The following is a 15,603-nucleotide window of genomic DNA, read 5'->3' as shown; positions in this document are numbered from 1 at the left end:
ACAGCGAGAGGGCAGTGGCTTCAGGGAGACACGGGGTCAGTGAGGGATTTTTTTAGGATAGAGGAAATGGAGAATGTTCACATGCCCAGAGGAAGTTCTGCTGGATACTAGTCTCTCTCCCCCTCCTGCAACTCCTCCCTGCACGGTGAGCCCACAGTCTAGGTCATGTCGGGGCTTAGCTGGCTGGCTTGGTCCTGTTGTCTGACACCACTGCCACCGTGCTCTGCCCTGAGGGCCCTGAACCCATTCTTTTAAGGTAGAGGGACCCTCCCGCCAAAACAATCCCAGCGCAGCAGGAGACAGAGCAGCCGGTGTGCCTGTGAGCCAGGTCCCCTGGAGACGTCAGCTCCCGCATCCGGAGGGTTGCCTTTAGACCCTGAGGGAAGAGGCCGCCCAGGGAGGAGGCCAGCTCCCTTCATCCCGTCCCAAAGGGGAGGCTGCTCACTCTGCTCCTGTTTTATCAATGCCTAACCCCTGGGGGCGCCCTTGGATGCCCTGCAATCACCTCCTCAAGGTTCTGCCTGCATCCCCCAAGGTTTCCAAGCACTGAGAGCCTCTTGGCGCCCCATCACAGGGAAAGAGGCTGATGCCCCGAGGGGAGGGCTCAGGCCTCAGGCAGCAGGAGGCCAGGAGACCCTTGCTGCCACCTGACCGAGGCAGGGCCTGGAGCAAGTGCAAGGATCAGGACCTCCCACCCTCCCCTCATGCTATCTGAAGCCTGAGCCCCTTCTCTTGAGAGAAATGAGGGGAGTCCCTCCTGAGAGCAGGGCTTACCGTGGGAAAAGATACCTGAGTGCGAAGGAAGTGGGGCCTGGGGACCAGAATGTTTATCTACTCCTCTCAGCCTCAGTTTCTGCATCTGCAAAATGAAACAAGAGCTTGGCTTATAGTCAATAATAAATGGTGCCATCCTCGAGATTTTGCCAAGACCCTGGCCTATCTTGAGTGTCAGAGCATCCTCACCTCTGGAAGGCAAGACTGGAATGAAGGAAGCTGAAAACCCTTAGTCCCAGGTGGGACAGAGGCAGCTGCAGCTGAGGGGTCCAGGTCCCTCAGTCCCTCCCTCAAAGCACTTTGCAACTGTTGGGGGAAGAATTGCAAGGCCCTGGGTGGGGGTGGGTGATAAGGTAACCCCTCCTCATTGCCTTCCTGCACTTCTGTTAACCAGGCTCTTTTCCAGTGGAGCTTTGTGGCAGCTGGCGGGGTGAGGCAGGCAGCGCTGGGGCTCTCGCTCCACTTTCCTCCAGGCCAGCGGAGAGCTGCAGCCAATGTCCTGTGGTTAGTAAGGAATGGGCAGAGCCAGAAAGGGGACCTGACTTTTTACTCCTAACCTCTCTTTCTCCTTGTTGCATCTGGGTGTGTGGCCTCCCTGGTTTCCCCCAGGGCACGGTCACCGCACCCTGCCGTTCTGTTGGGTACCCCAGGGGAGTTTGTTAAAAAGCCATATTCCCGGTCCTGCACACAGAGATCCTGACGTCCTGAATGTCCATGAGAGCCCGGGAGTCTTCAATTTAAACAAAACCGTCAGATGTTCCTTGAGCAGGGGGTCCTTGCCTTCAAATTGAGAAACACAAGCCATACATGGGTTGGTCAGATCATGTTTTCGGAGGTGTGAGACTGTGCTGGGTGCCATGAGGTGCAAGGGCAGTGTGGCCAGGTCCCTGCCTCCAGGGACAGGGGATCTCAGCAAAGGATGCTGCAGGGGAAAAGCCCCCTTCCCTGGGAGGGGCGGATATTGAGTTTCAGAGCTGGATTGTCTTTCCAGCTTTGACCTTGACTCAGAGCAGCCGTTCAGGCCGTTTCTCATCCACAGTGGGAGGCTGGCCCAGGAGGTGTTCCGAGCCCTCTCCACAGCTGCCTTTTGGCTATTCTGTTTCCATGGGCTGGGCCAGGAAGGAGAGGCTCCCTCAGAGGGTGGGTCCCGTGTAGTTGGGCCAGCTAGCGGGGAAGGCAGGTGGCCAGCGTTCCTGCTGTTCCTACCTGGCACCATCTGGGCCCATAAACCCATCAGACTTCCATCCCTTCCTGGAGCACAGAGGCTCCCGTGTGCTATGCTCCTCCCTCTCCGGGCTCCTGGCCTAGTCTCAGCCTGGCCAGCTCCCCTCCTCACCCCCGGCCCGCACCCCCTGGGCCACTCCCTGCCTTTTCAGTGAGTGCTGCTTTGTTTATAAAGCAGGATGATTCCTTTTTTGTGAGGTTCCTAGGGTAGTCAAACCAAGAAACAAAAATAGAGTGGCAGTTTCCAGGGACTGTGGGCAGGGGAAAATGGGGAGTTAATGTTTAATGGGCCCAGAGTTTCAGTTGGGGAAGTTGAACAAGTTCTGGAGGTGGATGGCGGTGATGGTTGCACAACAATGTGAATGTCCTTAATGCCACAGAACATTTTTGGACGTGGTTAGAGTTCGTGTTATGTGTATTTTACCACAATTTCAAAAGAAGGAGAAGCAGCAGCAGCAGCAGCAGCAGCAGGAGAAGAAATCACATTTGGACCAGATCCCGTACCCCCCGTCCTGGCCGGGACTTTCTGCTTTGGGAGCCCCAGAATTGGGCGTTTGGGGTGGATGTGGCCGGTCTAACATTTCAAAGGAGACAAACACTGAGTTTCAAAGTCTGTCAAATTCGAGGGAGCGAACAGCAGCCAAGGAAACTGGGACAGTAGCTGGTTTTCTTAGACAGCTTGAGAACACGCTGCAGAGTCAGCCTCTGGATCCGAATGCCAGCTCACCTCCCAGGGCCTGAGTGACCTTGGGCGGCTTCTTTAACCTCTCTGAGCTTCAGCTTCTCCTCTGTAAAATGGGAATCCCAGGCAAGGAGGGCCAGCCAAGGATCTGCAACCTATTGATATATATACTAGATGGCAAATGTTAGTCTCATAAAGAATCAGAAGATTTGTATCATCTAACCCATCTCTCCAGCAGAAGGGGAAACTGAGGCCTGGAGAGGGGATTTGTCTTGCCCAAGGCCACACAACCAGACCATTACTGAGCTCTGACCTCAAGATATTGGACGGCAACCCAGGTTTCTCTCCATCTACAGGGAGCTGTTGTGCAATTGTCAGTCTCCCAGCCCGGAGATGGGGGAGCCGTGTGGGGTGGACATCAGGCTGCCACATGTCCCTCTGTGTTCTCAAAGATGGTGACATAACTGGCAGCTACCAGCCCCCACCTTCTCCTCCCTTCATGGAAATCAGGATAGCCCTTTGTGAGGAAGACATAAATTGTATCAGCCAAGCATGTCTGTGGCGTAGCAAGTGTGGGTGGAGGAGCACAGGCTTTCTGTAGCTTTGCCAGGCTCAGCTAGCTGGCCCCGTGCTAGGGGCGTGTGGGAGAAGGGACCCCAGCTGGTGTGAATTAGTGTGAGCTTCTCGTCTCGGTGCAAGGAGGGGCCCAAGACAAATGCACCAGGGTCATACGGGACCAGCTTCTAAGTATCTTCTTTGGAGAAAGATGTGCTCCTGGTGAGGAAGCCACCCCCGAAGGCAGGAGCATTGGAATGAGTTACTAAGGGTTTTAAGGAATTGGTCGTTCATGCATGGGTTTGTTCGTTGATTCATTTGTTCATTCATGCATAATGTGTAATCACTCAGTGTCTGCTCTAAACCCAAAATTAGGGGTAAAGGAGGGGAATCAGGTCTCTTGAGGTTTAATTGGGGGATCAGGCACGTCATCGCCACAAGGTACAATGGAGCGCTGGGGGAGGGAGATTGACGTTCTGAGGACTACAGGAACACCCAGTGAGCCTTTAATAGAAAAGTTTCATGGAGATGATGTTTGAGCTGAGGCCGGAAGGAGAGGAAGGCTTTTCCAAGGAGAGAAAGAGGAAAAGGCCCTGCTAGTTAGCACACAGGCCAAGATACTGTAACAAGAAAACCAAAATCACAGGGGCTTAAACAAGGCTGGGTTCATTTCTCTGTCATGGAGGGACAAGTGGGGTCCACAGTTAAGGCTCAGGTGGTGGCTTGGGGCTGGTGGGGACCCAGCATGCTCCCATCTTGTTGCCCAGCCCTCCCTAATTGAAGATGGCTCCCCGCCACACCTGCACACCCACATTCTAGTCTTTGGGAAAGGGAAAAGGAAAAGTGGAGAAAGAGCCTGATCCCTTGAAGGTCACAACTGGGAAGTGGTACATAGAACTTCTCTGCTCCCAAGCCATTGGCCAGAATGGGCCACATGGCCCATTGGGTCACATGGCCATTCTGGGATGCAAGGAAGGCTGGGAAATGTAGTCTTTTTCTGGGTGGCCATGCTGAAGCTCCAGTTATGGTATAAGAAGGAGGGAAGAGAGATTGGGGGTGTGGGGAGAGGCAGTGGGCAGTTCTTGCCACATGCAAAGACAAGGCAGAGGAGAAAGAGCTTTTATGTTTGTAGACTTGCAAGTGGGTCGTGGCGGAACAGGAGTGCAAGGTGTGACTACAGAGGGAGGCAGGGTCTTGAGTGTCAGTCCAGAGGATTCAGAGTGTGTCTGTGTGCAGTGGGAACCCCGGAGGTGCTGAGTGAGGGGCTGGCACAGGAGGGGACACGGACCTGAGCTGGGGCCCTCAAAGGTGGGGTGGGGAGGGCACGGGGGCTGAGGAACACTTAGGGGGTGGTGAAGACTCTTCCCATTATTGAACAAGAGCAGAGCCCTGGATTCTGAGCTCTGGAATCTTCTCTGCTGGTGGAGGGAGGGAGCAGGGAGAGCAATAGCCATGACCTCTTTTCTTTCTCACTTCTCCTCAGACGGTCCTGCGTATCGTGGTGCTTGGGATCTGGGACTACATTGAAAACAAAATAGAGGTAAAGACCAATATCCACCCCCATCCCCCAGGCCAGCCATCCTAGAAGCTGGAAAATGTCCCTGTCCCATCTGTCCCAGGGTGGGAGCCATCAAAAAAGGCCAGCTCCTTCCCACACTGGACACAGGAGTCTGTTCAGACATGCATGTTGAGTGGGGGTGAGGGGTGGCGAACTGAGAAAGTTTCCAGCAAAGGAATGGTCTAAAAATCTCCTTCAAGTTCTGCAAAACTTAAAAAGTTATTCTTGTATCATTTTGAAAAGTTTTTGAAATATATTTTAAAACAAAGAAATTCACTCTAAAATGGCCCCGTGATCAGAGAGCTGAGCCGGGAAACCATAAAAGCGCTTCTCAGTCTGGGTTTCTGGAGAGCAAAGCAGTCGCTCTGCTTCACGTGAAAGCAGGTGGGGTGTGCGGGGTGGAGCGGAGGTGCCGGGGAGAGTGGCTGTCCCCTGGAGCCTGGTATGTGTGGGACAAGGTGTCTGCTGTCCCCTCCTTCTTCACCTCGCCCCTCACCCCCTCCACCACACACACACACACGTTTTAGCCTCTTTGGGCCAAATGCTTGGAGCATAGATGTCTGGCAGTTGGAAGTCTCAGACTGAGGCCAGGCTGGAACAGGCAGGTGGAAGGGCAGGGCCCAGGGAGAAGTGCAGGCTGTGTCCCCTCTTCTCCAAGCTCTGCCTCGCTGCAGGGTTAGACTGAGAACCAGCATCCGATGGAGATGAGCTGCAGGCTCTGAGCTCTTGCTACCCAAGGGGAAGGGACTTGCCCTGAGCCCCCACTGCCACAGAGGGATTCAGTGAGGCTGGCGCAGGAACCCTGGGACACGGGATGCAGGCCCCAGCCCGAGAAGGGACAAGATGCTGAAAACAGATGCTTGAAAGAAAAGCTTGGATCAGCCCAGGGCTGTCTGAACAAAGACTGGGGATGGACTGAGGTCATTTGCAGGAGAGAGAGTGCTCAGGAGCTTGTCCAGGAGGGGGAGGCCCCTAAAGACAGAGGAGGGTCAGGAGAGGGAGCCCGGGATGGGGTGACCTACTGAGAGGGGTTGGGGTGGGTGTTGGCCAGCACCAGCTGCTTTGCCTGACCTGGTCTCTGGTTCCGGGATGTTCAGGAAGGTGGCCCAGGGCACTGAAATCCACCTCCTCTCACAGGTGTTCGACGGGGCTGTGATCATCCTGTCATTGGCCCCGATGGTGGCGTCCACCGTGGCCAATGGGCCCAGGAGCCCCTGGGACGCCATCAGCCTCATCATCATGCTCCGGATCTGGCGGGTGAAGAGGGTCATTGATGGTGAGTGGCCCACACGGGGTGAGCTCAAGGCAGGAAGGGTGGCCTCTGGGGTCTCTCGTCCCCTTGTCTGGGTACCCTCTCCCTGGTTCCCACCCCTACATCCCACCCCGTGAACACTGTGGGGTTTGACGTCTTGCCCGGGAGCCCCCTCATCCAGAGTCCTCATCAAACTGGGATGTGATTGGGTCCAGCTTTGGAAGGCTCGACCTGGGAAGGCGCTGGGAGACCATCTAGTCTGTTCTTCTCATTTCCCAGATGAGGAAACTGGGGCCCAGAGGGATGAGGGTCACACAGCAAAGCAGCTCTGAGCTAGAAGTGGAGCCGGCCTCCTTACGCACACCAGCGCCCTCTGAGCTGTTTGCCCTCCCCCATGTGCGCAGGCCCTGTTCTTGGCAAAGTCCCTGAGAATATCCGCTCCCTTCAGGGCAGGAACAGTGACTTCTGGCTCTTCTCTGCCAGCTGTGGACAGCTGGATGCCATGATACTGAGGGGTCTTGGCAGCCCCAGCTGTGAATGCTCTTCCCAGCTGTTCCCCCCTTTTCCTGACACATCAGGTGTAGCTGAGCCACCAGGAGCATCCCGATGGGGATGTGCGGCGAGAACCGATGGCTGTTAATTGGCTGCTCTTGTCCTGGGTGTGAACTGGCTTCAGCAGAGATCCGAGGATGCAGTGGCCACTTGGGGCAGCCTCTGGGGCCTGGAGACTAGTCTCAGGGACACATGGGCTGTCCTTGAGCTTGGCAGCAAACAGAAAACTCCTGATTTCTCTCTTCTGCATGATTCACGGAGCAGCCAGTGAACATCTGGAGGTTGGGAAGCTGGGGGTGGAAAGGGACTTGGAGAGTTGAGACATGGAGAATTCTAGAATACAGTGGCAAGACAGGCATGTAACCAAGGTTTCTGAAGAATCTAAAAGGGCTGGGTTCTGAGAAGTATGAGAAGAATTTGAAGCATAAAGGTCAAGGTCAGGTCAAGAATTAATACTGAGACTTTCAAAGAGCCAGAGACCTGCAGGGTCACTGGGGCTGCCACTGGCTAGGAACTCATGGGGTCCTCCAGCCCAGAGTCCAGGCTCTCTCCTTTGGGTCTCAATGTGTGTCTGTTATAAGTAGGATCAACTGTGAGTAACAGAGACCCAGAATAACAGTGACTGAAACAAAACAGAAGCTTATTTCTCTCACATGAAAGTCTGCAGGTAGGCAGTCTAGGGCCGATATGGAGCTTTCTACTGTAGTCATGGTCCCAGGTTCCTCCTATTTTGTTACTTTGCTACTTTTCAGAGTCACCCCCATGGCCCAAAATTGCTGCTTCAGTGCCTGCCATCACATCCTCATTTCAGCCAATAGGAAGAAGGAAGGGAGGAAGTAAAGATAAAGAGGCCAAAGGAAAGTCTCAGCTGCCTTTTCTTTTTATACATCTTAATTGAGGTACAGTTCACATACCATAAAACTCACCCATTTAAAGTCCACAAGTCAATGGTTTTTAGTATATTCACAGAATTGTGCAAACACCACCAAAATCCAAGTTTGGAGCATTTTTATCACTTCAAAAAGAAACCCATACCCCTTGGCAGTCACTGCCCATTTCCCCCCTCCCCCAGCCTTAGACTACCACTGTTCTGCTTTTTGTTTCTATAGATTTGCCTCTTCTGGATGTTTCATAGAAATGGGATCATATGATATGTGGTCTGCTGTGTCTGGCTTCTTTCACTTAGCATAATGCTTTCAAGGTTGATCCAGCTTGTAGCATGTGTCAGTACTTTACTCCTTTTCATTGTCAAATAGTATTCCATCGTATGGCTATGCCACATTTTATTTATCCATTCATCAATTGATAGACATTTAGGTTCTTTCCATTTTGGGCTGCTTTGGACACTCATGTAGAAGTTTTTGTATGGACATCTGTTTTCGTTTCTCTTAGATTCTTAGGGATGGCATTACTGGGCCATATGATCACTCTTTGTCGAACATTTTGAAGAACTGCCGTTTTCCAGGGAAGCTGCCCCATTTTACATTCCCGCCAGCAGTGTAGGAGGCTCTGACATTCCCACTTGCTCGTCACCCCCAGCTGCCTTTTAAGGAATTAGGCTTCTGGAAGCTGCTGCACGACACCTCCATCTGCGTCCCGATTGTCCAGAGTGTAACCTTATGGCTACTCAGAGCTACAAACGACACCGGCAAATACAGTCCTTATACCAGGCAGCTGTGCACGCGGCCAAAATTAAGGGCTCTTCTGTCACTATGGAAAGGGAGGAAAATGGGTATCTCAGCCACAATGGGTTAAGAGTCTAGCTCTCTTATGCTATCTGGGTGCTGCTGGGTACCTGGACCCCATCCCCCGCCCCCGCAGATCCCCCAGAAACCACACCTGGACCTGAACCTGCTGCTGGCTGAACGCTGGGACCACCCCCAACGCCTGCCAGCCCTGCCACTGCCAGGCTCTTCACGGCACTCTCTCTGTCTTCCAGCCTACGTCCTGCCTGTGAAGGTGGAGATGGAGATGGTCATCCAGCAGTACGAGAAGGCCAAGGTCATCCAGGAAGAGCAGCTGGAGAGACTGACGCAGATCTGTCAGGAGCAAGGGGTAACGCACTGCTGCTCTCAGCTCCGCCCTGTTCCGTCCAGGGCTGAGGACACTAGTGGTGCCTAAAGCCACAGGATGCCAGAGCTGCAGGGTCCCGAGGTCAGGGAGCTCCTCCGGCCCTTGATGGATGCGTGGGGAACCTGAGGCCCAGAGAGGGGGAAATGCATCTCTAAGGTCACACATACCTGTCCAGGCTTCTTGTCATCAGGCCACGGTGACCTGTCAGTTCGCCAGCATGAACCGTCTGATTCACCGCTCGATTATCAGGGTCTTGTGGGTGCAGTGGTCTCTGAAGCAGGGGTCGGGTTCTGTCTGCAGAGGTTGCCACCCAAGCCCCCAGACACCCCAGAAGGCATCAGACAGAGCAAATACTCTCTGGCCCCTAGGAGCCGTGCTAAAGACTCAGAGATGGATGGCAGGGCCCCTCAAGGCTGTGCTGGGCAGAGTCAAGGGAGATGGGCAGCTGGGCCGCAAGAAGGTCTGGTCTGTCTGGGAGTCCGGAGGCCTCGCTCAAGGCCCAGCGCCTGGCCCCCTGCTCCCTCCCACAGGACCTCCGCAGAGTCACACCGCTTCTTTGCCCTCACTTCCTTCACCCCTAAGATGGGGGGGCTGCTCCCCTGTAAGTGGGACAGGCAACCCCTTCCAGAGGAGTTTAGGGGAAGGGACAGGGGTGCCTAGGAGGTGGGAGGACCGCAGGGCCCTGCAGCAAGAAAGCTCTGTAGAAACACAGCCTCAGGTGCAGGGCGTGTTCTGGTACCAGGCGTGCAGGGTGAGGGACTAGCCAGCAAAGCGGTGGGAACGTCTGTGGGCAGGAGGCCCCTCAGCCTTGCAGCCCTCGCCCTCAGCCTCCACGGGGCCCTGGACACTCACTGCCCCCCAGACAGCTTCTCCCGCTGAGCTGGACGTCTCCTGGGCAGGCGTCATTCGACTCGTGTTTGCCCCCAGCCCCAGCCCAGCACCCCTTGCAGGAGGGTCTCCTGGCTCCTCAGCCCTGACCTCTCATCGCTGGAGGAGGAGCCGGAGCAGGTGGGAAGTCTGTGGAACGTCCCCACAGACCCATCCCTGGAAATATCCCCACAGGAACACTCACGCAGCATCTTCATCATCATCCCCTTGGAATGTCTGTCAGGGAGCCAGATCTTTCTGTCTACTTTGGGAACAACACAGCCTTTCACTTCAGCACAAAATGCTTATGAGTGACAAGAGGGGGCATCAGGGGACACACCCTCAGGGCACATGGCCCACGGGGCCCTGGGACCCGGCTGTCTACACGGGGTGCTAGGCTGGGAAGATGGCTTCTCCAGCCCCTGAGCAGTTGGCCTCAGCTTCATTCTCACCCTGCACCTCGTCGGGTGGTACCATCCAGGACCCGCGCTGTGGCCCGGCCTGTGCAGGCCCTTGGGATGCCTCCGTGGACAGGATTGGCCCCTGCCCTCCGGGGGCTCTGGGTGACTCAGGGATGTTGGCAGGCCATGGATAGACAGTGGCAGTCTGGTGTGATGCGTGCTTCAGTGGGACACGTCAGGGACTCTGCATGCTGGAGGAGGCGGGGGCGATGGGTTTCCAGAGGCGCTGACACTGAGCTGTGACCCCTTGGAGAAGGGTGCCGGACAGAGGGGACAGGTGAGGCATGATAGTGGGTGCTGTGCTCAGGAGTTCAAGGCTATTCAGGGTGTGAGCAGAGGGAAGAAGTGGGGAGATTTGGAGGCAGGCTTGGGAAGGGCCCGCAAGGCTGACCTGGGAGTTTGGGCTTCATCCTGTTGGGAACGAGGAAGTCTGGAGCGTTAGAAGCAGGCGGGGGATCTGCTCAGATTTGAGTTTTTGGTGGATCTTTCTGGCTACTGTTGGAGGACGGATGGGAGAGGGCAGGAGTGGAGCTGAGAAGCCTGGTAGAGGCTGTGGAACCACCAGGGGCAGAGGGTCCTGGGTTAGGGGCAGAGGGAGGTGGAGAGGATGGGGAGAGGACGGCGCGAGTGTCATCCAGGCGGGGCTGCTGCTCGGTCAGCCGCTCTCAGCCTGCTGTCTAGTAGGAAAGTGAACGCTCTGCTCCGCTGCATTCGGCCACGCAAAAGACACAGACACAGCACACAGCTGTGAGTTGGAGCGTGAATTGGAGCGAGCTGGCCCCACGCACGTCCCACGTCAGCCATCCCGGTGACGTGTGGCCGAGGGGAAGCCCTGCTGGCAGCCCACCTCCCACCGTTTCCTCCCCATGACCCCATCCTGAGCCCCCGGGACCCCAGGTTCACATCACCCCCTGCATGTGGCCTCCTTCTCGGGGATCTGGGCCAGAGGGAGACTCCCTTGGATCCTGCACAGGAAAGAGCCAATAAATAAAGACAGATTCCCTCTAGGTAGTGACATCTGGAAAAGAGATGAACAGAAACAAACCATTTTAATTTAAAAAGCACCTGAAGCCTGTCATCTTTGTTAAGACAGCCAGAAAAGGGCCAGACGGGCTGGAATCCCAGCCGGCTGCCAGGAGGGTGGGAGGGGCTGGTCAGAGCAGCGCTCGGGGGGTCGCGGAGCATCCAGGAATGCCCTGCTCCCAGAGCTCAGGCGCCACAGGGTGGAGCAACTGATACATCTCATTTTCAGCTGGACTTAAGTCCAGGTTTGGGACTTGGCTGGGCAAAAAACACCCTTAAGACTTGGCTGGGCAAAAAATACCCTTAAAGAAATGTGAGTGCTGGCTCGTGGCAAGTCAGGGACGGCCAACCGTTTGAGAACAGTGCCCGGAATGGTAAAGACTAGACATTAGGGACAGACCTGAGTGCAAAACCAGCTTGGCTGCTTGTGGCTTTGGGCACTGATGGGACCTCTGTGGGCCTTGGTTTTCCTCATCTGAAAAATGGGCATCATAATAAAGTCCCTCAAGGATGGTTGTGAGAGCGCTTAGCCTAAAGCCTGACATATGATAAACGGTGACTCTAGGGGAACTCAACCCCTCTTCCCCACGTACACCCATTTTATATGTAAGAAAATTGAGAAATGGTGACTTGCTCACGAGCACACAGCTAAGCGAAGGCTTTTAGGGCCAGGATTAGATCCAGGTACGCTAACTGTGAACGCTCTTCCCCAGCCCACCTGGCTTAGGGTCACATTCTGCGACGTTTTTCTTCTCATGTCGCTTCTCAGCGCGCAGCGCAAACAGTGGTCAGACGACCGCCCGTCTCATGGCGCAGACCCGGCTGCACTCAGCTGCCTCCCTGGTGTTTCACGCCACCCCCACCCCCACCCCATTCCAGGTCATTCTGTTCATCTTTGTCACAAACTCGCGCGCTCTCTCTCCCTGCTGGAATCCTCAGGGTTTAATGAAGCAATTTCCAAGCTGAATTCATGTACACTATCCCCCATCCCAGTTGAACTTAACCCAAGTTCCAATGACGTGTCGAATCTCAGTTTAAATGAAACACTCACTTTGCATTCACCTCGCTCGCTCCCTCGTGGATATTTGTATAACTATCTGCTAAGGCTTCACTCATCTTAGCTCTTTTGAAAAATAAACTTTATTTTTTTAGAACAGTTTCAGATTTATAGGAAGACTGTGACAACAGGACAGAGTTCCCCTATGCCCTGTACCCCACTTCCCCATTATTAACATCTTACATTGGTATCATGCATTTGTTCCAATTAATGAATTGATTAATCATATGAATCAAATGAATAATCAATTAATGTGCTATTACCAAAGTCTACACATTGTTCAGAGGCCCTTAGCATTTCTCTAATGTCCTTGATCTGTTCCAGGATCCCGTCCAGGACCCCACATCGCATTTAGTCATCATGTCTCCTTGGGCTCCTCTTGGCTATAAAAGTTCCTCAGACTTTCCTTGTTTTTGATGGCCTTGACGGTTTTGAGGAGTTCTGGGCAGGCGTTTTATAGGATGTCCTTCTACTGGGATTTGTCTGATGTTTTTCTCATGACTAGATTGGAGTTACGTGTTTTGGGGAGGGAGACCGCAGAGGTCACGTGCCCCTCTCCTCCCATCATATCAAAGGTACAGACTGTCACTGGGACATCCCTGTGCACGTTGACCTTGATCCACCTGGCTGAGATCGTATTTGTCTGGTCTCTCTGCTGGAAAGTGACTGACTCTTTTTATTCCTCTTAGCTTTTTTAGAAAGCCTCAGTTGCTTCCTACTGTGACCCTGTAGAGACTTTTGGGTGACATGGTTTGCCAGCTTCTTACATGAATGTCTCGTACATTTTATGTTCTGTGCCACGTGGCAGTTCATTTCTTAAGCACAGGCCACGCCCAAGGTGTCCCAGAACCACCCCCATGTTATAGATGAGGGGCCCCTGGGTTTGGCAGATGGGGGAATGTGAGGCAACAGGGGTCTCGTATGGCTCATTTTAATCCTCTCCCCCCAGATCACACTGGCCCTCTGGTCTTAACAGGGAGACACGCTCCTATGCCTCCCACGTTCCCAAATCTCTCCTGACTACTGGGCTCACCGCATCGTTAGCAGATTCCCACCGGAAAGAGGAGCCTAGAGGGGCCGGGGGGTGGGGGTGGGGGAGGCGGGCAAGGAGGAGGGCACTGTGTTGGTGAGTCTTACCTCCCCCAAATCCTGGCTGGCCTTCCGCAGCCTTCTCTAGGCTGCTTACCTCTGATTCAGGAAGCTCAGACCCCTGCGTTCAGGAGTCCTTCAGCAGGAAGGTCATCCCCGTTCACTTTCTTTTGCTCTCTGCCTGGATTTTGCTCCCTGTCTGTCTGGCCAGAATTTTCACGGGTGCACAGGTGGATTTCAGAGGTGGAGTCCTAGTTCCTGTCCTTCAGAGCGATGGTAGGAACTTTTTGTCTCTCACTACGTACTGGCTGCTTCAGAAATCAAGGCTATTTTAGACACAGCGGTTAAATCAATGCAATGATAGATTCTTCTGACTCGTCTTAACAAAACCACTTCTGAGGCTTTACGTGTGTCCCTGCCCAGGACCTTGCTCCAATTCCAAAACATAATCTGAAAGCCCCACTGTACCTGCTCCTTGCTCTATAAGCTTTGCAACAACTTTTGACCCAGCTCGTCCCACTGTCAAAGTGTGTTTCTCGTCCCTGCGGGGTCCTGAGGGACCCATTAAGTTCTCCTTCCTCAGCACCATTCACCCTGAGACCACTGGCAAAAGACCCAGGGACGTGGGCTCAGTCCAGGGTGACCTGTGGCCCAGCCGGCAAGGAGGCCAGTGGAGCTCTGTGAGCCCCTCAGGACAGCCTTAGGCCTGGGGCGAGTGTCAGCCTCTGAAAGAAGAGACCGGTGTTGGGGCAGCTGGAGGTGGGGCATCCTCTCACTCAAGGAGCCAGTGAGCAGGAGTCTAACCTCAGCTCCACCAATTAATCCCTTAATCCCTTAATCCCTGGGCCTCAGGATCATTATTGGAAAAATGGAGGAAACAAGACTTACATCGCAAGGATGCTGTGAAGATCAGATTAATTCAAGTAATATATATAAAGTCTGATTCACTGGAGTCTCTCAGTAAATGTTAAAAAAAAAAAAGAGCATAAAAATAACACTAGATCGTTTGTATAACAGTGACCGTTCACAGAAGCACTGCCACATGTTTTGGCTCCTTTTGACTTTGCTGGTCAGCGTTGGCAGGCTGGGTGTTGTTAATCCTTTTATAGATGGAAACACTGAGGCTGAGAGAGGCTGTTGCTTGCCCAGAGCCTCACCGTTTGCCATGGGAGGGCTGGCGATGGAAGTCGGGGCTTCAGTGTCCATTTCCTACGCCAGAAATAGAGCGTCTGCGCAAGTCACCGTTAGGATGAGTGACGCAAGCTTCGCCGTTAAACAAACTCAGAAATCTCGGTGTCCTGACACGAGAGGAGGGTTTGTCACACACACCACAGCCCAGGGCGGCTGCACTGGGTTGGGGTAAAGGGACACTGTGTTCCGCACAGTCACTCCGGGCTCCAGGCTCTTCCCGTTTTGTGGCTCTTTCTTATTCTAAGTGCCCGGAGTTTTCTCCCTATGGCCAGGGCTAAGAAAGGGAACCGTGCATAGAAGATTTTTATCGGCCTGGCCTGAAAACGGTGACCTCGCTTCCGTCCCCGTTTCCTAAGTAAACTCAGTTACACGGTCACACCTAAAGCATCAGATGCTGACAAAGTAATCTGTGCACCAAGAAGCAAACAGTCCACCTGCACAGTCACCGGATAGGCTCACGGTCCTTCCTGCCTCCGTTACCCCCGTCCCAACAGCAAGAGGAATGATCACTTGTGTTAATCCTCCCTGGACGATGCAGGTCTCCCCGGCCTGCTTCCTGAAGAAACAGGATGATAATCTGGACCCTAAGCTGTAGGCTTTCCTGGAGGCAGGTGGTAGGGGGCAGGGCAGTATCCACTCCACTGTCTTTAAGGGCCAACAGCCCCTTCGGTCGGTCAGGAACAGCAGGAAAGGGGTTCTACCCTGGCTTTGGGGGTGCTAGCTCATTCCAGAGAGCCCCCTCTTTTCTTTCAGAGGCCACAAGCCTCCAGCTCAAAGCACAATAGGCTTTGTTACCCAGATTATTCAAGATCCCCACTGTGGGAAATGAAGTGTATTTTTTTTTAACATGGAAAGTGATTTGTAAAACAGCCGATAGCTTTAATGACAAGCCTATTTAGCTGATAAAATTAGCCATCAGAGGAATAACTTATGTTATCCTTTTGCCATAATTTAAATTTATGGCCAACTACCAGTCATCTTCACAGTGGATGGAAAGGGGCCAAGGTCGAATTCAGCTTCACCCTACTCCTAAATCATTAGTTTGCAACTGTCTCCTGAGTTTTATTGTTACCAACAATGGTGAAACTAATGGAAATAAACATTGGATGCCATCCCAATAGCAGATGGGCTTGAAGGCAGGGCGGCCTGTGCAGACAGCACTAATAGGATGGAAGAAAATTATTGCTATTGCATTAGATACCGTCGAGCTTCTGGCCAAAGTGTGCATTGATCAGGCCAAGGCCG

The 15,603-nt window shown here is 53.6% G+C and overlaps 1 protein-coding gene and 1 long non-coding RNA gene across 4 annotated transcripts in view; one reads left to right on the top strand and one right to left on the bottom strand.

Moving 5' to 3' along the window:
- TMEM266 (transmembrane protein 266) overlaps positions 1 to 15,603 on the top strand; it is a 102,303-nt gene that overhangs the window by 65,943 nt on the left and 20,757 nt on the right. For all 3 annotated transcript variants that reach the window (XM_032468831.1, XM_032468832.1, XM_032468833.1), the window contains 3 exons: positions 4,719 to 4,775; positions 5,931 to 6,069; positions 8,537 to 8,652. In XM_032468831.1, coding sequence (XP_032324722.1) covers positions 4,719 to 4,775; positions 5,931 to 6,069; positions 8,537 to 8,652 — 312 coding nt within the window. The remainder of the gene's footprint in view (positions 1 to 4,718; positions 4,776 to 5,930; positions 6,070 to 8,536; positions 8,653 to 15,603) is intronic.
- On the bottom strand, positions 7,543 to 9,137 carry LOC116660146. Its single transcript, XR_004315514.1, has 3 exons — positions 8,838 to 9,137; positions 8,437 to 8,636; positions 7,543 to 8,307 (listed from the first exon to the last, which is right to left on the bottom strand). It is a non-coding gene; the product is annotated as an uncharacterized LOC116660146 (long non-coding RNA).

Source organism: Camelus ferus, chromosome 27 (genome assembly GCF_009834535.1).
Source record: "Camelus ferus isolate YT-003-E chromosome 27, BCGSAC_Cfer_1.0, whole genome shotgun sequence".
In the NCBI taxonomy this organism is placed as follows: domain Eukaryota; kingdom Metazoa; phylum Chordata; class Mammalia; order Artiodactyla; family Camelidae; genus Camelus; species Camelus ferus.
This window is presented reverse-complemented; position numbering and strand designations above follow the sequence as displayed.